Source organism: Dryobates pubescens, chromosome 23 (genome assembly GCF_014839835.1).
Source record: "Dryobates pubescens isolate bDryPub1 chromosome 23, bDryPub1.pri, whole genome shotgun sequence".
Classification (NCBI taxonomy): domain Eukaryota; kingdom Metazoa; phylum Chordata; class Aves; order Piciformes; family Picidae; genus Dryobates; species Dryobates pubescens.
This window is the reverse complement of record NC_071634.1, coordinates 11,150,848-11,175,144: the sequence shown is the minus strand read 5'-3', so window position 1 is coordinate 11,175,144 and position 24,297 is coordinate 11,150,848. Positions and strand designations below refer to the sequence as shown.

Here is a 24,297-nt window from a genome sequence, read left to right as displayed (position 1 = left end):
GAGGGCTATTCACCACTGATAAATGTTATTTGCACGTTCTCAGTAAGTATCATAAGTAACAAAAGCATTAACAACAGCCTGGTGATTGTGAAGAGTATCTTTCATGCTGGGTTTATTTGACTCTGCTCAGTTAAAACTTCCAAGACATTTAACAGGTGAAAGTGAAATAGCAGAGTAATTTAGAAAAGAGCATGTTCAGGAGGGATATTCCTACTACCAAATAGCAACAACTATATTGTGTTGGAAAATACAGAGGAAAGAGCAAGTGGCAGAAGTGTTAGAGGCTGGAAGCTGGTCCTATGAAGTGATGTGGCAGTTGCATTTGATTGTTTGGGGCTTCAAAAGTCAGTTTTGCTTCAGTTACTTGTAGGTACAAGTGCACTGAACTTTCAAAGAGTGTGTTTGCATTTTTGTAGCATGTGGCTTTTACATTTATAGAAAACATGTATTTCCAAAGAGCTTTGCACGTGTCAGTGTGACATGCTGTGCCTCAGTATAGTAGTCTTGTACTAGGGAAATGAGGCATAGCAACATCCCTTGGCCACTCCCTGATTCACTGTAGTGCTTATGGATCTACTGCACTTCAAACAAGTACTGAAGTCTCACTGCTTAGCCGTGAGTCATCAGGCTTCATTATTCTGTAGCCTCATAACTACAGAGCTCGATGGAAACAGAATATAGCACCCATCCTTTGGAGTTAAACTTTAAATTCTAAGTTGCAATTTAAAATTGATTTTGACCTCTCTGCTTGAGAAAAACCTTCAGCTTACACAAAGGATTGTAGGTTGTCAGTGAGCTGCAGAAAATGCTGTTAAATGACCAGCTGCTGAAGAGATCGTCTCGCACTAAAACCATGGGGAAAAAAAGAGATACAGATCCTAACAAAAAGGCTTACAATTAATATGGATTCAGGTAGCCAAATTCAGAGCATAATAGCTGAGTTTATATGAAGTACAGGGGAAGCTGGAGAACTGTAAAAGTGACATGGGGAAAAATGACACCCAAGGGTTTCACTTGGAATCAATTTATAGCAATGGCTAAATGTCAAAATGAGTCAGACTGAGAGGAGAGTATGCAGTGTCCAGTTATTGTCAGTGATATGATAGTGCTCACCAGCCTGCCACCACAAAGCTGTAATGGATAATGTCTGAGGCAACTGCAAAGAGATTGAATCATGAGGCTAATAGCATCCTCTTGTCAAACTAATTGCTTCATAAAATAGAGCCCTACAGAACAGCTCAACAAAGGGTTTAGGCTCTAAATAGTTTTTGTGAAAGTAACAAATACAGGATGGGGTTAATATTTCTGGTGTGGTGTGGTTTGTTTGGGTGCTTTTCTCATGTATATTCAATGGTAGGTTATATAGCATTTTGCCTCCCCCCCCTCCCCCAAGATGAATATTCCAGTTCCCTATCATGGCAAAATATGTGAGGGGAAAAGGATAAAAAGTAAGGGACTCCTCCACTAAGCTGAGCTGAAGAGGCAAGGACTTTCTGTGAGGGGGAAGAGCAGTAGAGTTAAGCAATATGCACATCAGGGGACCTGATCTCTCTTGAGCACAGTTCTGTTCAATTTCATGAACTAGGTAAACTGATTACCTTAAACTACATTACTTACTGCCTAATGGAAGCCTATGTTAAGCTGTTGCTGATTTGCTATTGTGGACACTAGATATGTGTGTACATGTAAGCTTCTCTGCAGCTGCAAGAACTAGAAGATTATCATTCTGCAAAGATCAAAAACTTGCACCAGCAGTAAACATTGTTTTCATAACTAAACCATATTCTGAGTTTCCCTGTACTCAATCACAATTTGGCACGAATAACAAATGCAGGGTGTTTGCAGGAGCAGAACAGGCTAACATCTTGGTTTTGTTCTCGTTTGGTTAAAGAATAAAGTTGATTTACTCTCTAGGGTTCAGTCTCTAATACACTAACTGTTTTGGAGAATAACACTGGCTCTCATTTGTCTGCATTTGATTCCAGGAAATTACTTCCTTCATCAGAAACACCTCTTCATATCATACAGTATTTGCAGATGGGCACTGGTGGGGCCAAAGATGCCTACATCTCAGTATAAGAGAAGGCTGAGTGTTAGTACTTTTATCAGGACCTAGAATGGATTCTTTTATTATATTATTTCATGGAGAATCCTTTTGTCTTCATTTTAAACTCATAGAAATGAACATCACCCTGTATAAACGATACATCATGTGTATAGAGTACAACATTATACTGCCCACCTCAAGTTTCTACTCTTTCTCTAATATAGTAGATGGACTTTTATTGTACTATTTCTATGTGATGGGGTTTTTTGATGGATCCTAGTACTGCAAATTTACAAAACACATTCTTTTCTGGAGAAAAGAATGAAGGCATCTGTTGCTTCACTGGTGAGTACTACCAGGTTTTCCCTTTCATATTCCTCACTTACCAGGATCTGACAAATATAATGAAAGAGCTGCATGTGACTACTTTCAGATTGTCCACAGGAAAATCTTACTGTTATGTATTGGGGCCTGTTCCCTTTGGCAGTCAGCATTCACCTGTTGCTTCCTGTAACAAGGGACTCTCAAGAGTAAGGATGTACTTTTACATCAGAGTCAATGATTTTCTTCCTTTTGTTCCCAAATAGGTTATTTTCCACCTCAATAACCAGGAGACTGTAATCCTCTCTCACCTGATCAGTTTGACCTCCTTAGCTTTCCACATTGCTCTTATGAGTCTGTTCATTTTCATGAGTAAATTAAATGGTCTAAACAAACAGGCTAGTTTTTGTGAGGCAGTTGGACAACTTGAGTTCTAACCACTGCAAATCTGAACTAAAAGAAATATCTGATGTCTCTTCTTAAGTCACCTTCTCAGTTCCAGAGGTTGCCAACTTTCTGTATTTTTCCAACCTGTCATTCTCTGTCAGGAAAGCTAGCAATATGCATCCAAGGTAAGCTTACTGAAGATCTGGCCCTTAGGGTCATGGTTTAGTGGTGGACTTGGTGGTTTTAGGTTTATGGTGGGACTCAATGATCTAAAAAGGCTTTTCCAACCCACATGATTCTATAATTTCAATTTATTCCACTTGTGTTCAGTCCATCAGGGTTCTTTTTTTCTTTCCTGTTCTTTTCAGTTTTAAATATGTTTAGTTTCTTCTTGAATTAATGGAAGATTCTTTCTATCTATGATCAGGTTGTTTTTTTTTCCCTACACCCTTCTTCTATGATGTCTGTCACAGGTCTTGGCATAAGAGTACCAAATCCTGTCATACTTGTATTCTTAGAAATGTTTTCCCCATTTTCTGGTATTGTTTTGACATGAAGTGTGATGTGGACACATAGCTTTGTCTTGGCTATGGAATATATTAAAGTACCTATTTTTCCCTTTAAACTGAAAGAACTCTTCTTAGAAAGCATTTATAGAGTGGGTGACTGCCTATTATCTAGGGGTTTAAGGTTTTAATGATAACTAAACCACAGTTGATGAACCTAAAATTTATTTCCCAAATTTTATATCCCTATAGCATCATATTGTAATATAGAACTCTGCAATATACTGCAAGGGGTAAAAATGTTTTCCTTCTTTTTCCTGCTTTTCCAGTGATAAGGGAACACCTGCTGCTCCTTATTTAAGACCTAAAAATACAATCTGAGCTAATCCTTCCAGTAATTACTCTGCATCCCTTGCTGAGATGTGAAAACTCTTCTTAGCCACCCTTTTGAACCAGAGATGCAATATAATCACAAAATCACCATTAGCCTCCTGAGTGTCCTTCACACCTTTCTGAATCTGCCCTCTGCTTCCCCCGAGTTGTTTTCTCAGAAACAATGAATGAATGGTGATTTGCTTTATGCCTTTTGGGGTTAGCTTTAGATCTTTGTCCAAGCAGTAAAGCCTACAAACTCTTTTTGGGGAAATACCACATCTTGGGTACTGTGATCTGCTACACAGAGATTGAAGTCAAAGAACAGAAGTAGGGAACAAGTCATTATTTTACATCCAGCTTCACATTTGATTGTGCAGCTATCTCTGTAGTTTCCACATGCTAAAACAATCTTATATGTATGGAATTGCTGTAAACCAAAGCTAGCCTTTACTGAGATTGTTCCTCTTATTATATCCAAAACCAGACTAGCTAGATGTCTTTTGCAACTTCACAGAGTTCTTCTCTGCCCAGCCTTGGCACATGATTTTTCAGCTACATTATGCCATTATTCCCAAATCTTTTGCAGCCCAGTAACATATCTCTGAGGGCTTTTGCTTAAGTTTTTAAGCTGAACTATTAAACTAGATTGTTTTGTGCTGCAAATAATAATGGCATACAAAAATGCCTTAGAGAGAGACATTTTTAGTGTAAAAGCCTCCACAAAAATCTCAGTGTTAGATGACTTCCTTGCATGTTAGATTAATCTTCTGTTAAAAGAAAAATATCATCACTAAGTGCTGTGATGACTTCCTGGAAGAGAGTCATAAAGTACAGAATTTTTCCTGTTAATCCAAACTTTCTCCAGGGCAATCCTAGTTCTTCTGGAGTTAGGGAGCTCTCTACCGATGAACTAGAGAAGAGAGCATCTAGAGAATACCTGCCTGGGACAGTTGTTGGCTGTGGGAGGCAGGACATACAAGTAGGGCTTGTCTGGTGGCTAGGCAAATTCTTGCTGTTGCTAGGAGAGCGTCTTGTCTCTGAATGGCTTTTCACAAGGCTTTTCTGAGAATGAAGAGAGGTTATGTCTGCTATTTAGAAAGGATTAAGTAATTGCAGCAGTGGAGAAATGCTGTGTTTTCTGTGGTTTCAAGCACTTCCACTGAGTGCTGGCCTGACTTCAGACCTCTGGTTCTCTTAAGCTAGGAGCCATCAGCTCATCTCACAGGTGTCAAAGGGAACACAGGCATGGATTTTGAAATGCATTAATAGGAAGTGACCCTTCCAGTGCAGTTGCTGTCCCTTACAGAGAGAAGATGCTGCTTGGGACATTCAGTTTTCTCTGTTTCCAGTCAGATGCAGAGAACTCTTTATGCTTCCCTGGGCATATAAATGCTAACAAGTAACTACAGGTGTAGCTCTCAGCTTCCTGTCCTTCCTCTGGTTAGGTAGCTTTTATACATCTTTTGATCCACAGACATGTATGGATCAATGACATCCTGATGTTTTATGTGACAGGATATCCTGGGTGTTGCAAAGAACCTCCTGCAGTGCTACATTCCAATTTAGAAAAGAAAAATATAGCCCATCAGATCACCTAGGAAAGACTGCTGACTACTGTCAAATGTATTCCTTTACAGACTTCAGTGGTACAAAGCTGATCTCCCAATTGTTTTCCCTCCTGCATTTGTTAAGATAACTGGGTGGGGGTGGTTAGAAAGAAAGAAAAATTGACCTGGTGGTGGTAAATATGGTAAATAATTTGGTTTTATCTTTTTTGAAAGGTCTCCATTCTGTACAGTGAAGAAAGCAAAGTTTTACAGACTAATTCCTTCCTTCTATCCATCCCTCCTTCCTGCCTTCTGAATTCTATCCTTCCTTCATTCCCATTACTCCTATCAAAACAACCCAGTGGATGTGGTAGGCAGCTCTAGAATTGAGTCACCGGTGTTCCTTATTTTCATCTAACATCTATAATTAAACTTATCTGAGGTTCTGTTTCTGTGATTATATAGAACTGGTATAAGCACACTTCATAGCACTCAATGTTTCAGGCATTAAGACTAATAAACCTTCTGCTACACTGCACAGTTGTATCCTCTGCAATTCACTGTTTGTTTGCTCTTTGAAGCTAATAACTTCTGTTGTTAAAATTAGAAGCTACGTTCTTTCCATTTATATCTGTCGGCTCCCTACTCTCTCCAGCACATGAATCTTTTTATTTACTCCTGTTGTGTGCTGAGATACAGCAAATCTTTATAAGTTAAATTGTGGCTTAGTCTACTGACCCTCTGCTGTTAATGCCAGTCCCTAGCCAGCACCATGGCTGCTCTGAAGTCCTCCTCCTCCCCTCAGCTGCCTCTGTGCCAGCTGCAGTGAAAGCCTGGGAATGGAGATGATGTGGAGCTGTGGAGATGATGTGGAGTGTGATGTGGAGAGTGTATCTATGTTTGATTTGCTTTAAAGATTTCATGTTTCCTGCCTAATCTTAGCTGTGGATAGATAAGACAAAGACCCTGATTTGCTTATTCATGTTTACTGTTTTCAGTAGTGCATGGTCCTATCAGCTTTGGTGAAATTGCTTGTGAGATTTGATCAGTCTGACACTATTTTTACTTCATCACTGGAAGGATTTTCCAGAGGATTCCTGTCCCCATCCTACCCTCAGCTATTGCTGTGCAACATTGCTGCCTGCAGTTTGGTCTCACTGCTGTAAAACTACAGTCCAGCTCTGGAAATGCTCACGTGCAACAGGAGTGGGCAGGGAGCGCCTGTTCTGTCCCCAGGCCGGGGTAGTAGAGCAGGTCAGTGATTGAAGTGGACTCAGCCAAGAGTTCAGAGTAGTTGTGGTTTGTGGCCAGGCATGGACATATTTGCAATGCAGCTCAAGTGGAAGACTGAGTTGACCTGCAGCTCAGAATAGCTATGAGGAGCCTTATGGGGGACTTGCCACAATTTTGCTGAGCTCATGGCTCTTCTTTATTTCATAGTGGTTTGAGCCATCTTTGAGCTGCACTGAGGCTCTCGAACCCATGGGTAGTGTGATGGTAGTGAGGCAGGGGAAGCTGGTCACAGCCCACAAAGTTAGGACCCTCAGAATCCTGAGCGGGGTAGGTTGTTCTTCATGTTGGTATTTGTGACTTGTTTGATGAGGAAGAGCCATGAGACGCAGGTGCTTGGGTATCTTCAGAAATTATCCTCAAATGTTCCTCAAATTCTTGCAGTTTCAATGCTATTTTCAAATCCCCAAAGACATATCAGACCTGAACAGCCATATTTGTAACCCATAGGTTTGCTTACTCCTTGGGAAAGATTTTCCCCGTGGGAACTTCTGATGAGCTTCAATCTTACAATGAGAAATGAAAAACAAGCCTACAACTCTGCACTTGAGGCACTCCTCTGCTGCAAGTTAGAATTGACATCATTCATTTGAAACCCCTGGGATTGCATAGGTTTAAAAACACTAAATGGGAGGCAATACCAATTGAAATGTGAATCTTTCTGACCTTTTGGTGTCCTTATTTGCCCCTAGTATTTCATTTCTACTTGTGGCTAAAAACTAGAAGCAGTAATTCTCCCAGATGGAGTTTTGTAGACAGACTTTTAATCTTTCGGCATCTAAATTTAGAAGAAAAAAGAAGAGAATAGCTCATATTTTGTTCAGGTGTTTGGGTAAAATTTTATTCACATGGCTCCCTAACCTCCCATTACAGCACCAAGACTCATTTTCTGAAATCCTCTCTGCAAGAACAGTGTTCTTGGAGCCACTGCCCAAAGGAGCTTAAAACAAAGACATTTCTTAGCTTTCCCCTGGCACGTTTGACATTAAAGAGGCCTCCACGTGGATAAGATTGACTGATGCCTCACTGAGAATCTTATTGGTAACTTCATTTAAAGAATTTTCCTTCACCTGGGGATCACACTGGTAAATCTTATTGTAGGAGAATACAGTTTGGTCCACTGAGATTTGACATTTTATTCCCATAGCAACTTCCTGTAGAGAGCCTTCCAGTTCAGTTATTAATGAGGCTCTTCTCAGAGTAACTCTGAGGGAGGTGAATATTCCCACTTTGTAGCTGGAAAAGATGCTTCACAGGCTATTAGGTATTACCTGATCCCACAGGAGAGCCCATTATGGTTAAAGAGAAATTCAGGCTTTCTGTATTCTAGCAATACATTTCCTCAAGGAGTGCCTTTTCTGTTGGGTGTACCTGTCAACCTCTTTCTCATCACAACGGCTATCAGAAACTCTTTTTGTCAGCTCATTCAGAAGTAAGCAACATACTCAATCAGCAACTCTCTTTTCTCAACCAAAAGGAGCTATGTTTCAGCATTCACAATAGGTTCTATAGATCTTTGAGCAGGTCCTGAAATGTTTCTCCTCAGGTTCAATGTCAAGTTTAGCCTTCGAAAGAGCTATGAGCAGCGTGAAGACTCGCAAAGTCTCCTTTGCTACTCACTGGTTGTGATAAGGTTTAATACATTGATGCAATTCTTCTCGGATGGCTTCTGATGTTTCCAGTGTTGCTACCAAGTTAATAGCTTTTCTCAGTCATAGCTCTGTCCTGTAGCAAAACAAAACTCTTTTCATTACAACAAAGAGGGATCTTTAATCAAGCTCGTGGCACTTGGTGCCACGGTCTAGTCATGAGGTCTGTGGTGACAGGTTGGACTCGATGATCCTCGAGGTCTCTTCCAACCTTAGTGATTCTGTGAAGAAATACTGTGAAGCTTTCACTCATCTTAAAAAAAAATCATAAAAAATATAATGGTGACTTGTGAATTTTTAATAGTAAAGTTGTATAAATTACTGCTATATAATCAATAAGGATGATCTCTGAGGTCTTTTCCAACAAGTCCAACCTGTCACCCAACACCCCATGACTAACTAAACCATGGCTTCAAGTGCCATGTCCAATTCCCTCTTGAATATCTCAAGGGACGGTGACGCCACCACCTCCCTGGGCAGCACATTCCAATGACCAATTACTTTCTGTGAAGAATTTTCTCCTCACCTCGAGCCTAAACTTCCCCTGGCTCAGCTTGAGACTGCATCCTCTTGTTCTGGTGCTGGTTTCCTGGGAGAAGAGTCCAACCCCCACCTGGCTACAACCTCCCTTCAGGTAGTTGAAGAGAGCAATTACATCTCCCCTGAGCCTCCTCTTCTCCAGGCTAAACAACCCCAGCTCCCTTAACCTCTCCTCACAGGGCTTGTGCTCACAATGGGATACATGGATTAAGGTGATATCAGAAATTTCGATTACTTTCCCCTATAACAATTTAGTCTATGCAAAAGAAACCTTTCCTGCGTGCTAACAATGTATATGGCAGCTACATCAGGATCATCAAGAAGGGCCAGAACATAGTGTGGGTGAGGTGGTCTCTGAGAGAGGTTTGCCGTGTGTGTAAGCTCAAAAGCACATAAATTATGTTGCTGATGCTGGGAAATACAAATATTTTCTATTTATTTTCATTGGTAGACTGTCTGAAAACAGATATATCTTCCCTGAGAAAGCTAAAAGCAGATTGAAAAATAACTTTCCTTGAAATGTTCTATTTCCAGCAGAAGAACAATCAGAGATGCACACACACTCTGCATGGACACAGACAGCAATAGCAAGGCAAAAATTGCCCTGACTCAGTATTGAGAAATCTTTTATTTCAGCTGAAATCAGTGAAGATCCTTTGATATTTTTTTTTTCTAATTATTTTACTTTCTCCTCCAGTGGAAAAGAGGTGAAATGGAAAGCAAAAAAGATGAGGAAGACCCCAAACCTGGATAATTTTCTCTTTGCTTTCGAGTTGAAAAAAAAATTCTTAAGCAAAAGATTGTAGTGTTTTGAACCCTTCAGATTGATGTTATTTACTTAAAAGAATATTCCCCCCCCCCCCCCCCCCCCCCCAATCTCTTCCTACATTTGCTCAGGCACAACCACATTCTTCAAGTACTCATTTTCCTAGCCACCTCAGGGTATTTGTGTATGCGCTGAAGCAGAGTAACCTACCTCGAGCACAGAGGCATCACATGAAACTTTCCAATTATGAATTTTTATGGTTAAATTTTGGACTAGTTATGAAGAAGCATACAGCCAGCAAAACTGACTTCATTGTTTAATGATCCCAAAGAGGAAATGCAGTCGCATGAGCTCTTCTGATCAGTGCAATTAACATATACCAGCAAACACCTATGAGTGCTCAATCCTTCAGAAAGGAATAGGTAAAATCATCCAGTCTGTGTTAAAATTTTCACAGGGCAAAGCAACAGACAAACATTCCCACACCTTCCACAGAGCAATAAACTTGTTTTTCTTCAGGGTAATGATCACAACCACCCTTGAAGTCCCTGGAGCTTCTGGTTAAGCCCTTACTAAGCCTACCACAGGGCAACCTTTCGGTGCACTGCCAAAAACAAATGGCAGTGTTCTTAGACCAAAATCCTGCTGCAGTTTACAGATACAGGACTTTTTGTGCTGACTTCAATGGCTTGTTGACAAGTCTCTGCTACTTGTAAATCCCACACAGTGGCTCACAGCAGATGACACCGACATCCCTCAAAGTGGCAGCAGGACTTTCTCTCTTTTGCTCCAGTGAGGTATTTCAAACTTCTCAGAAAAGGTCTTGAGACTGTACAATGATGCTCAGTAGTTTCAGTTTGAACTGATCTCCGAGAAAGAGCTGTAAAGATTTGTAGCTGCTCAAGGAGTCAGCTTTGTTTTATGGCTAGCTGCTTGATCTATTTTTCAGATGTATTTAACGGCAGCATGATTTTATTTTGCTTTATTAGAGGTATAAGTAGCTCTGGAGAGAAATCTTTTTTGTTTTTAATCCTTGGGTTCAAACAGGGACCAGAGCGTCACAGTTTCCTTGTGAATGCCAAATCACTCCTTCATTTTGTTTCAGCTTTTACAGAATAGCATTAGAAAATGAATTATGTCCTCTTACAGAATTAAAAGGGAAGCAACGTTTTTGAGACTCAACCCTAACATTTTGTGTTGTTAGGAGCTTGGTTGCTTTCAAAGACAAGTTTTCTCTAGGATTTCAATTTGTTTCTGGTTGTGGCAACACGTGACTGTTTTTCTAACTGTAGATCATTAGCTGATTCACCCAATTCTTCTACTCTGTTTTTATAGGAAAATGGTGGACTGTTGTAGTTCTCCTCAGGACTCATTTTAACTAATGCATTCATAAAATGTCCCAGCTATTTAAGGAAAAAATGATTTAAAAAATCACCCTTTTAACAAGACAATGTGAGGTGAATTTCACTGAGTACAGTGGAAGGCTCCATGGTGTTGACAGCGCTGTTGATGAGTAAACCATGCGTGATCTAAATATGCTGTGAATTTGATGTGTGGCTAAATTGCATGTGAAGTACTACCTTGTAGGAGGATTAACATAAGGATATAAGAATTCCTGTGGTGCATCACAGCAGATGTTATTTAGCCCACTCTTTTATCTATGGTATCTGCTATTTATTGGCAGGATGTAGAAATAAGAGAGGTATGAAATGATGCTTTTCCAGCAGCATAGGTCTGAGGTGTTCTCCCCGTTTCTGGCAATCTAAGGGAAGAAGTTGTTTCCATTTTATCGTATTTGAAAGGGGTCATGTTTAGGAGGTAACAAGGAACTCTGCCAGTCTGTGGTGGTTTTGAGTGTTTGGGTTTTTTTGTCTGGATCAGACTTTTTGCCTGAGTAAGATTTTCATGGATAATGAAACCTTTTTCTCAAATTAAAATACCATTATTTTCCTTTAAGAAAAATTAAGCCTTATGCTGAGAAGAGCAAGATGGTTTGGAAGTTTGAGTGGGATTCAAATTTACCTTTTCAATTGGATTTTGAAAGTCAGACTACATTTCTATGAAATGACACTTCAGGAACAAATCAAAATGATTCTGTGAAGGAGACATTCAAGATCAGCCACGATGTGGACCTGGGCAGCCTGGTCCACTTGGAGGGGGGCTGGGCCAGATGACCTTTGAGAGTCCCTTCCAACCCAATGCCATCTGTGAATCAAGTTCATTAACCTAAGACTGCTAGGTCACCATAAAACCAGGTCCGCATCTACAAAATGTATTGGAATCTGACACTCCTGCTCCCTTTTGTAGATCCAAATCTTGTAGCTGTTTACACCTCCCCTAATCCAGCATACCGCCACCTCTTCACCTGAGTGAAGGAAGTATGCATCATGCAAGTGCTATGGGCTGTATCTATATAATGGGAGATATAGTCCAGCCAACAATCTCATCTCATAGGTGGACATAGTCATCATCACAAGGAAGCACTTTGGATCAGTCAAGAAGTTTGAAGTGTAAGTCTTCTGCTAATACAGGAATGTTTCACTTTAATTCAGGGAACTGGAGTACATCTTTCCTTTAGTAAGATGGTCCCTCTGAACTTCTGGAGTTGCAGCAGAGTGGAAGCTGATTACTGTTATGACCTGCTTGTGATATTTTAATAAGGAAAAAAAAGGTATAATTTCCAAATTAAACACTTTAGTGCTCTTAATGAAGCAAGAAAATTACATTTTCAGGTCAATAGTTATTATTTTGCCTTTTTAAGAGCCATATTTTTTTTGTGGTTGAGGGTAAACTAATGTGCAAGTATCAGACCTTCCCAAGAGAGAGGGATTACACCTTCCGTACATCCAGTCTGCAAGCATGATCAGACCAAAGTGCATTTTAAAGTTCAAAGAAAATTTAGCTGAATTTTAAGTAAAATTTGATGTACAATGATCTTCAATTCTGTTTAATTGCAAAAAAAAATCAGGGAAATGGTAAAAAAATCATTAACATAATAATTGGAAGCAGTTTATATTGAGGCTAAAACACTCATTAAGCCTGAAGAATTGAGACATTGTAATGCAATTTAAATGCAAAGCCTCTAAATACAATAGTAGAAAATACCATGCTTCATCATTAATGAGGGAACACCAGCTCTGAAATGGCTTTTTTCTTGTCCTTCAGTTATGCAACTGTAATTAGTAGGTTCCCCAATCAATTAATACATAGGAAAATCCCATTTCTTTTCAGAAACCCAACGAAGCTATACAGATCTCCTATTCTTTGCTCACCTCAAAGATGTGCCTGGCTTTATCAGTCTGTCATCAGAAGTTAATTTCATACTTAATTTAACCAGTAGCTTTCTTCACTATATTGCACTTGCCATGAGTGAAACATGATAAAATGTGACTCCTCGTGACTGCTTTATACCCCTCAGTTTGACTTTTCAGCACAGCTCATGTTTGTCTAGTCTATGTGCCTTCAAACTGGTGACTCCATCTTGAGTGCTAGATATGTGACTGCATCTCCTTGGTGACTCCTGTCTTTGTGGAAGTATAGTAATAATTTTAACAAGGTTTGATGGCTGCTAAGAGCTACAGAGGTTCTACCAGCACAGCCTCATAGCTTTCTCTGGAAAATGCTGGAGAATCTGGAAAGTAAACAGGCACAAAGATGACTGTGTAACTAGTTTGAAATCTCAGTATCAGCCATCCAATAAGCCTCAGGTCAAACCATCCAAGCCAAATCTAGAAGGGTAATTTGATTTAGTTATTCTGTTTTTCTGATTCACCCAGAAGCAGGAAGCATTAAACCACCCTGAAACAGATCTGCAACATCCTAGGCAGTGCTCAGACTTAAATAAAAGTCTGTTTTCTTGGCTGATGGCCACATTCCAGCTCCTTGCTTCTGTTTTCTGTTGAGACTGGTGAGATTGAAGCTAGATGCCTATCATGTAATAAATATGGTATTACTGTACATCTCCTAATGCTTCAGTGGTCATGTTCTGGTTTTGGCTACCACCAAATAAACCAGTGGAACTCAGAGAAGGAGAATGTCTGGATTGAGCTTAGCAATTTCTCCCAGTTTTTCTTAAATTGAGAGGCCCCCTAACTTCTATTTTATGATGCAAAGCATGTGTAAGCCTGGGCTTGGAACCTTCTTGGATTGGATATTTCCTCTTGGAGAGAGAGAGAGTTTTCCCAGGTAATAGTTATTGAGTGTATTTGGACTAATCACATATACATGCTATAAATATTCATCAGCTGCGGCAAGAACAACAGATGTCAACTCTGTGTAGAATCCACCCAGTACACATATTGCCTCATGGGCTGGATGCAGTCTGTATTGAAGCAAACAATGGGTAACTTGGGAGTATTTTAGATTAGCAAAGCTACAAATAAAAGGGTAGAAGTTTTGGGTCATAAATCAGACACATAATGACCTGCATTGGCTTCTTTGATTATTGTTGAAATGACTATACCAGTCCTGAATAATGCAGCAGAGGTGAATTCATATAGAAGACTTCATTGTTTTAACACACACACACTATATAATGTATATATAGTATATATACAATATACATATATAATATCATATACATATATGACAATATAACATTATATATATGTATATTATGTTGTTTAAAAATAAAGGGAAAATAGGCATTTCCACTGAAACTATCCAGGGTTGTTGCAGTGTGGTTGTAAAATCCCAGCAGCCTGTGACATGCACATTTTCTCCAAAGTGTACTTTATCCCTGGGGAGCAGTGGAGCAAGAAATATTGATTTTTGTCTCTTGCTAGAATGTTTTATATCAAATGTCTGCACTATCAGCACTCGTGCAGTTGGAAAGATGTGCCTGAGAAATGGTGTGGTATGCAGCAGGAGTCAGGTTCTGTTTTCAGCTCTGAGGCAACTTGATGGGTGGGGTTTGAGTCAACAACTTCTGATTTCTGTACCTCTGCTTCTATGGCAGGTGTAGACTTTTCACACTTTGAAAATGCCTTTTAGTCTTTTATAAAGCAGTATCACCTGAACTGGCTGGAACTACTCTTCTGATTGTTTGTGTATCTGAGCTATAAACCACTTCCAGTGCTTAATCTTACAGCTGCTTAGTTGTGTAATGATTTGTGTTTCTACAGATGGGCAGAAAATATTGAAGCACTTGCCTAAAGTCACATGAGAAGGATGGGGTGATAGAGGGACTTGTATGTACAATTTGGTTTCAAACCACTGCATCATCCTTCTAGATGTTCCTGATAGTTTTTGAGTATACTAATATATTTGACCAAATATCTGATAGCTGGGACCATTTTTTTTTTTACTTTTCCTGGTGAGCAAGATGCAAACTTTCCTTCAGCTTGTGAATACCATTACCATCATCCAGGCTTTTATTAGTTCAAGATCAAACTGCTGGAAAATACTCAACATGAAGCCAATTATGTTCCTGGTTTTGAATTAAAGTAAGGTATACTTGCACTTAAAGTCATTAATAGAGACTTGAAGCTGTGCAATGGAATTAATTTAGGATTTACTTGACTGTGACTAACCTAAAAGAAACAAAGTATTAATTTATATGCATAAGTAGTTAATTGCTGAAATTAATAGGCATCAGTCACTCTAATACCATACCACGCAACAAATGTCATAATTTCTGCTCTATTTTCTTCCTTAGTTAGCTGAATATCTGTTTTATTCTCTAATCCTTCTCAGCTTTGAATTAAAGGTGATTTTTTAGAGTTGAAGGTGGGAAATTATAACACTTCTTGCTTTTTTTTCCTACCTGATGAAGGCCAATGAAACAAACAAAAAACCTTCCTCAGACTGTTTTTAACGCTCATGGTTTCATTTTGTGAATTTACACATGTGAAAAATTAGCTGAAGACAATAGGAATTAATTTTGATGTCTTCAAGTTTGTGGTCTAAGTCTTTAGAGATCTTAAACATCACCTCTGAGTGTGGTGTGGTGGCAGTAGAATGAAAGAAGTGCTAAAAAAGTTGGAAAGGAATCTTTTTTTTTCCTCCTGAGTAAAGGGCACCAAGAAACCTGTTTGGAAAAGACTAATAGTCATCTATCTCTGTTGCTGAAGAAAGTGTACTTCTGCCAGCAATACCGTTCTATCAGCAGGGTCTTGTGTGAGGAAAAACCTTCTCTAGCTGCAACCCCAGGCTCCACAAGAGTCAGACATGTCATGTTTTAGAGGACAAGAATACACCACCTGTGATATCCTTGTTGCAAAGAGGAAATGGCAGTGTCTGAGAGGGATGACATTTTAAACATTGAATACATAGAATAGAATACATAGAATACACTAGGTTGGAAGAGACCTTCAAGATCATCATGTCCAACCCATAAATTGGAATTGCCAGGGGTCGTGGTGAGCTGCAATTCGTCTCAGAGTGAGTGGTGACCTTGTGGTGCTGAATTATCACCAAAAAGGGAGAAAAAGCACATGCAGAACCTAAACCCAAGTGTGATGAACAAAAATAAGCAAAAAAAAGAGTGTGATCTTAAAAACACCCATGGAGAATGACTGCTGTAGTAATAAGGTGACATTGGACTTAGCTTCACCACTCACTGTTTATCAGGGCTCTGGTGCTAAATGACTTCTGCATGGTTGATCTATTGTTCAAGGGACTGCTGCTTAAAGCATCTTAACTTTACCCAGCTGAACTTTTCTTTGATAAATCTGAAGTGTAACATCCCATTTCCTACTCATAAAACAAAAACTGACAAAATTTTGCCAGTCGTTGTGCTTTCTCATTTGCCTTACTGAAAATCCATCTGAAATCCCATAGTCTAATGCCTCACTTAGTAATTTCTTTCTTATGGAAGTCTAATTTACAATTAAATTGAATTAAAAAAGAAGTTTTTCTAGTCATTCAGGACAATAAACACCATTACAGAAGGAAGTAGAGGAGGGGGAAACAGAGTAGAAATTATATGGACAATAAAATATCCTCATAGCTAAAAATAAATGCTTAATCTTAGCTTTGCAAAAACAAAACAATTCATCAAACTGATGTATTTCAAACCCAGACAGGCTTCAGGACAATAATATAGTCAAGTTTTAGTGAAATGTGGCTTGACTGAAATGTAGATAATTACAGACTGTCTCAACATTTCTCTGGTTGTTTTGGGGAACTGGCCTCAGCTGAATGACTGCAAGGAAAAACATGAACTCAAACTAAGCTTTCTTTAAGGAATACGTTTCTTTAAAAATGATGAAGTACAAAGGAAACACCAGGGAAGTGTTAAAGCAGGGGAGTGACACAGACAGCAGCAGCAGGCTGAGGGGGGGAAAATTACTGAATGTTCCCTGTCCAAGTTGTGAGTGGATCTAATATATTGGTTTGAATGTTTTCAATACTGTGTTGAATTCTTACTTAAACCTGTGGATCAGCTTAGAGATCCCAGTCTTTCAAATCCTCTGTTCAGGGGTATGCATTTGGGAATGATGACTTGTGGGAGCAAGATCGAAATTGACATAAGTCTGTGTGGAAGGTAGTTTTGCTGAATTTACCACCTTGTCCATCATAAAAGTACTGATTAGCAGGAAATACAAGATGGCCCTGCATTGGTAAAAACTGTGGGTAGAGACCCCAGGTGCAGGTCACTGATGGGCAATGTGCTTCTCAAACATTTGTTTAACTCTAAATCCCAGGGGATTCAGGACAGAACTTGTTTTCCAATTTCCAAGCAGTTTAACAATGCTTTGCAAGGTTATGCATTCTCATTTTAGTATCCAAATCCTAAGGCTGCTATCTTCAGAATTGCCATCTTTGTTTGCTGAAGACTAGAGTCTGCTGCTTACAGCTCTGAGATCTGGATTTGAATTGCTCTCCAGCAATTACTAGGGAGGTGGTTGCTATAGCTGCGCTAATGAAAGGAGCAACCGTGTTTCCTTGAAGGCAATGTAAGCAAGCATAAATAAACAAATGCCTAAGTGTATTATAAGTGATGTTAATGGCATAAAGGAGGTTTTACTGCAACGGGGAAAATAAGTTTTCAACCCTTTTCAGTGCCTTGATACACATCAAATTTCCCCCTTCCTGCTCAGTGTTTAACTTTGGCTGATCCACCTTTCTTTTGGGGGCAGATATTTAAAGTATTATTACTCTCACAGCATTTTCTTCTTCATCATGATGTGCATCACATTTCAATTGCATTTGTTTGTATCACCACATTCTTCCAGGGACAATGTGTCTCCACACTTTTCCCTGTTAGGCCAAAAAGGGGTGCATAGATGGAGGCTTATGACCAAAGCCAGAAATGTGAGAGTTTTAATCTTAAAAGAAATCCTGCTAAGTTGCACTGAACTTTGTCAGCTCTGGTTCACTGAGTTTAGCTGTGAGTGTGATTCTCTTCTGACAAGCCCCTGTAAAAACTGTATCACACATTGTCATGTTTGTGTTTCAGTGGCTCTACAACAGTTTTGTTCAGGATGTTTTTGGGGTTTTAAAAAACCCACAAGACCTGCCAATGAACCTGAGGTCTGCTGTGCTCAGTCTCATGCAACAATAATGACATTTCTGAGAAATGAAATCTCTCACCCACAAAGCAAACCCCTTCAGTGTCTGGGGCAGACTGTGGTGTTAGATTTTCACAAAGCAGGGGTAAATCTGTTCTACCACCAAGCTACAATGAAATCTCCCCAAACAAACTTATGCTACATCTATGAAATAGTCTCACAATATTAGCATTATGCATTGTATTAAGATGGCAAAGTTCAGGGGGGCTGATCCTGTTAGCACATCATAGAAAAAGCTTCTATCACTCTAACAGAGTATGGGAATCATCCTGCAGAGTGATCACTGTGACAATATTATACTTATTTTAGTATGTAGCTGTATGCAGACAGTATTACTTGCCTGAATTATGCAGTACACTTCTATTAGATCTTAACCTTCCTAGAAAATGCTGGGCAGATTTTGCTAATGGCTGTGTAACACTAACTTGTTGTCCTCCTACTTGGTTAGGATGGAGGTACATTTCTATTTGGAGAAACTGGGTGTTGGAGGCTATTGGGCCAAGATGGAGCAGGTTTTAAAGCAAAACTCATCTTTAAGTGTTAAATACATTTGATGTTTTAGGAGTAGTAGTAAATACCACATGATAAAACACATTGAAAACACTGCCATTTCTTTTCCTATCTGATTCTGATTTATCAATCTACAAACTCTTTCCCTTTTCTTATCTCCTCTATTTTGCAGTTAACTTTGACCACTTTCAAATATTGCGGGCCATTGGGAAAGGGAGCTTTGGAAAGGTAAGAATCAATTTATTGTTAGCAGTTACAAATCTAAGAGACAACTCCTTTGTGTATTTCTGGTGTGACCTGATCAGGCTAGGATAAAGAAGCAAAGGTTTTGTGGCTCTTTCCTTAAAGATGTCTGATTATCAGTATGACCTGGCTGACTATTTGTTGAGGTGTTTCTACTACAATCCACGAAGCAAAGTTGAGTAAAAATAATTATAACAATCTAGAAATGATAAGAATTTAAAAACCAGTCCCCCCAAAGAAAAACCCAAACAAAAAGGTAAGAGCAGATTATGTTTTTAGGCAGTCCATTAGAGTGATCTTGTTCTTACATCTGTGGACTTATTCATGTCTTTAAGTGTAGTATTTTAAAAGCACTTTCCATAGGCTCAATGCACTTGGGACTGTATAAACCAACATACACTGTAATTATGATCACTGAGTAAATGTTTGTTCAATTCAACAGGCTTTTGCTGAAATGGAGAAGATTAATGGTTTATTTACACATGAGTAGATGACCTTTCTTTCCTGTAATAAAGACTATGACAAGGTTTTAAATTCCAATACAGGGCCATGCAGTCAGAGAAAATCACATTACAAAAATATTAGAAACAATTACACACAGGAATACATTCAAAGGGGAAATCTAACTTCAGTGACTGATCAAGCAATAGCTGTCTGCGTCTTGATTTGAATAATTCTTGAGCATATGCCAACTGAGTGCTGGTCAGCTACTCCTGTAGCTATGCATTAAGTACATCCACACAGGATTTTGCTGGCTCTTGGCCTTCCACACAGAAAAATTGCTTTCATCTTAAAGGGGCCTGAAATACTTCCCTCAGAATGGCATGGTCCTTATTTGGTTCAGTAGTTTCCAAGAGAAACCTTCTTTGAAGTAAATAGGAGACTATGCTGCTAGTGCAAAGTGGTTTCAGGAATCCCTTAAATTCAGAGCAGCTGGATATCTGTGGCTGTTTGTAATCACAATACACTGACAGAATATCATGTAAAACTAAACAGGGGTTCAGGAGTGCAAGTTAGGTACAGCATAAGCAGTTAAAGATATAGCCAAATCACCATGGCTGTCATAAAGATCATCTATACCTCTCTTCAAAGCTTTCTCATTCACAGCTCTGTTGTTGCTGTCTTTTCAAAGGGGCCTTCACTCTTCCACATCATGCAGGAAAATCTAACAAGCCTTTTGAAGGCTTGTTGGATGATGTTTGATCTGTTCTTCAAGGCATTCAGGAAACTAGCAAATGTTTCTAGGACTTTCCTAGAAACATCTAATTTTCTTACAGGTTACAATGGCTGCAGTATGCTTGTGAACCTGCTTTGGGGATATGCATGAGTGAGAACAGCGTTTCAGAGCCCTGAGAGAACATGTGTAATGCAAGAAAGGACTCATGAATAAGTCCTCTCTAAACTTAACAGCTGCAAAATAAGGATTTAAATGCAACAGAGTAAGTCCTCCTCTCCTGGGGAGTAACAGGCTTATTATTCCCAAATGAATGCAAGCTTCTGATCAACCATCTTGTTCTTCCTTCCACAGACAAGGAATGAAAGGAATACATTTTTAAATGACCTATTACACCATAGCCGAAAGCACAACATAGTAAATCAGTCACCATTTCAAATTTCTTTCTCTGTGAGTCAGCCTTGCCCTTATCATTAATTTAGAAGCCTTGCTGTTGGCAACTTTCCCCATTACTGTCCTTCTGGAAGTACCAGGCAGCAGAAAACATCAACAAATGACAGAAGACATCTCCACTGACTTGCTCTTTACTCTTCAGGGTCTATTGTGCTCAAGCATCCAGCAACATGTAACACCGTGTTCAGTATCATGCCTTCCTCAAGCTGCCTTCTTCCTTTATGGCTGTTCTGTGGCATTTTTTGCTTTCTGAGAGCAGTAGGATGTTTTAAGACATGCTCTACTCTTTTATTTTGTTGCTGTTGGTACAATTGCTCTTGCTCTCTCAATATTCCTTAAATTGCTGTGGTTGCTACAGCAACCTTAGGCCTCTGCAGGTGGTATCTGATGTGACAGACTCCACAGAGCTCAGCTTTGTCTTGTGCACAGGGCTCAAAGTGATCCTCAGCACCCTAAAACACCTTTAGGATAGTTATGCTCAGCATGTTCTAGTTGTTAGTGTTTCCACATACATTTGAAGTGGGCCATGTCACAAATGCTGTCCAATATTTGCCTTTTAAGTCGGTTCAGAAGTACACAAAATACTCAAATCAAGAATGTTGAACACTGGTGTCATAAAGATAGCTGAGACATGATACCTTAGAAGTGATCTCTCATGTTTAATGTGGCTAAATTCCCCTCCCCCCATTTTCTTATTTGTAGAGCCATACTTTTATCAAAGAAAATTATGTCTTTGTGGACCATCCTATAAGTACAAAACTTACTAGAGTGAAATAAAGAATTATCATTGCTCTTTACTGCAACAGTAACCATAAAATTGTGAGCTTACTGCTGCAAAATAATTAGCATTCAGGTGAAACAACTAGTTTTCAAGGGTGTTATGCTACTAATTTTCTTCAAGTTCTCTGTGGGAACAGGTATATTGGAAAAAAATCTGATCTCCTTAAATCATACAAATCACTATTTCAATATGCAAACTCTTCTGTTTCTTGAAGATGCTGAAACACAGACCTTAATTATGATTAATTTGGTTGTAGAAAACAGTGCCTTCTGATGAAGTAACTGAAGCTATACTCATGTCAAAACATATAGGAGCCCAGAATCGTGGCTGCACTGATAAAGAGGATTGAGCCTTGTGTTTGTGATGCAGTAATAAAGATGTGTGTATTGACCTGCGGGAATGACTGCGCTCACCTAGGCAGGAGGCAGTGATTTCTCTGACTAATGACCCAGCAATTGGAGTGTATTCCTCACAGCTCCTGAATGTTATGCCACTCTTCTGGGTCCCCATTTCCTCATATACCAGGGTGAGGGTGTTCTTTTGTTAATTTATTAATTGCACTCTATTACAAAGAATCCAGCACAGCTGTGATGTGGGCTTTCTGATGCTGTTCCTAGGTTATAGTTATCCAGCTGTGGATTGTTAAAAGATCATAAAAGGGTTCTTCTATTCAAAGTCACAGCTGAGTTTCCCTTCTGTAGCTGTAAAAATTTTTCTTTTACTTTGCTGCCAATTAGGTGTGCATTGTACAGAAGAGAGACACCAAGAAAATGTATGCCATGAAATATATGAATAAACAGAAGTGCATCGAGAGAGATGAAGTTCGAAATGTCTTTCGGGAGCTACAGATAATGCAAGGCCTGGAGCATCCCTTCCTAGTCAATCTATGGTAAGCAGGCCTTTAAAATTCTATCAAGGATCTTTTGTTTTGGTAGCTTGTGGTTTCTTTTTTTCCCTGATTGCTGAATTAATTCAGGCTATGGAAGGCTGGAAAGCTGCAAAGTACAGAAAAGCCGTGGTGATCTCTTTATTTATGCTTTCAAATAAGGGGTTTATTTTTCATTAATACTTTAAAGGTGCTGTTTTGCATTGCAATATTTAAGCATCACATCTTTTAAATTCTTCTTTGGCTTCTCTCCAGCTTGTTATAGCAGTGTGTGGAGATGTGTTGTTCTGTCCAGCTTCATCGTAATTTCATTTGACTAAACATTTGTTAGAAAGCTGTAAATATCAAACACAAAATTTCAATTAGATTTTTTTTTTTCTAGCTGGCTTAGAAAAAAAATCAGAAGTCAATTAGACTTAAACAGTGGCTGATAAGGAACAATAGAAAAGCATCTTTTTGCCACCTGGAATTTCTCTTATCTCCCTGTGCTAGCTGCTGGAATGCCTTGGTCACAAGTGAGTGTAAGAAAATGTTGGTCAAGTAGTGACAAGCTTCCAACTACCCAACCAACATAAAATGTTTACAGGGGGTTATGTAGTGATAACAGGAATGAGATGCAGATTTTTCCTCTCTTCTCTAAAAATTATATCATTTAACATATTTTTAAAAAAGGAAACAAGCCATTATGATATGAAAAATAGTCAGCTTGTGAATAGCTCAATTGGCTGCAGATGGTCACAGTACAAACCTTCTGTTCTGCGAGTTTTAGCTGTGTTGCTGAAGGTCAATGCCTAACCTAGAATCTTGTGCCTGTCTTTTGCTCACTCTCGACCTCTGTACAGGTGAAATTTTTTTTTTTCTTGCCAGCTTAGGACCTTGCATGAATTAAAAGCCAAATTATGATCTGATATGAGTTAACACAGTTTTAGCATCATTGTCTTGACTTAAACTAACAAAGCATTCGATCCCCAAGTTCATTCAAAAAGGACCTAATCGTATATGCATATCCCAAGTGCTCTACACTCAACCTAAATGAACAGACTCAAGACAAGCTAATATCCTGTTAGAGGCTTAAAGAAAAATATCTAAACATTGTGACAGTAATACCAAATGTTTCTAGTACATTTTCCAGGGTTCCAGCAACTCATAATCTGGGGATTTCTTCACTAAAGAAGTGGTATCTCTGTGCTTAAGAACCTGTGGATTTCCCTTTTATGCATTAGCCTAATGCCTTTTGAACTCATACAAATTTTTCTTCTTTATTAAGGTGGAAAAGACTTCCACTCTGTAACTAATAGTGTGCAGAAACAGTCATAGGTTAATGTGATCTTCCAGATCTTCAACATAACAAGGTGGAAGGACTAAAGATCAAATACTTATTGTGAAACAAATTGTGCTAGCTTCCAATTACTGAAATATAATCAGCTAACATTTTTTTTTGTATGCTGAAGATTAAACCTGAAATAAGCAGCACCTAAAAATGATAGAATGGAAGGGACCTCCAAAGGTCACCTCATCTAGTCCGACCCCCTTGCAGTGAGCGTGTGTTGGGAGGGACAATGATTTTTATTATAAGTAATTGATTTTATTGTTCTCATACTTCTGAGATAGTGTCACAAGATCTCAAGACTGAAATGTTATGCTATATGTGTATGAAAGAAAAGCAGAAAATGAAAGAGAAATCTAGTAGTCTAGAATTAATAAAACATTTCAGGGGAGAAGGGCATTATTGAAGATGCTGTGTTGCACTTCTTGTGGTCTATATTTAATGTCTCTGGCACAGGTTGTAGCTGACCAGTCTATATAGGATGTTAATTAGGTAGAAGGACAAGATTTAGCTTTGAAAAGTACACATGGAGGAGTCCTGCCCACCAGTCAGATCACATAGTAAATGACAGGTCACTTCCTATGGATGGGACCTGAGGTGTATCACTTGTATTAAAGCTTGTGACCCAGCTCAGGAGCCAGCAGTCCCTTCTTGTCACCAAGGTTAGTTTTCCAGTGTAGGGTATGTGACAAAAGAACATGGAGTAGTCTGAAACATGAACTTGTGAAGGTACAGCTAAGTTAGCAGGTGAAACAACACTCAGGATCCAGATGCTGTGTAAAGCAGTTGAACTGGCCTTTGGCACACACCTATTGTGTGAGCCAGCCCATTCCTAAACAGTTCCTGGGATAAATTCAGAGTCATGATGTTCCAAGGATCAATGCAGTGTGGCCAGTGCTCTTCATCAGTAAGGACTTCAGAGGCTGCTCCCTGCCAGTTGGCTTAAGTGCTTGGAAATGCTCCCCAGCGTGTTGCATCTACT

At 39.2% G+C, this 24,297-nt stretch overlaps 1 protein-coding gene across 3 annotated transcripts in view; it reads left to right on the top strand.

The window, feature by feature from the left end:
• The window catches only part of STK32B (serine/threonine kinase 32B), a 149,568-nt gene that overhangs the window by 4,115 nt on the left and 121,156 nt on the right, over positions 1–24,297 (top strand). For all 3 annotated transcript variants that reach the window (XM_054172435.1, XM_054172436.1, XM_054172434.1), the window contains exons 2-3: positions 18,624–18,679; positions 21,840–21,991. In XM_054172435.1, the coding sequence (XP_054028410.1) occupies positions 18,624–18,679; positions 21,840–21,991 (208 nt within the window). The remainder of the gene's footprint in view (positions 1–18,623; positions 18,680–21,839; positions 21,992–24,297) is intronic.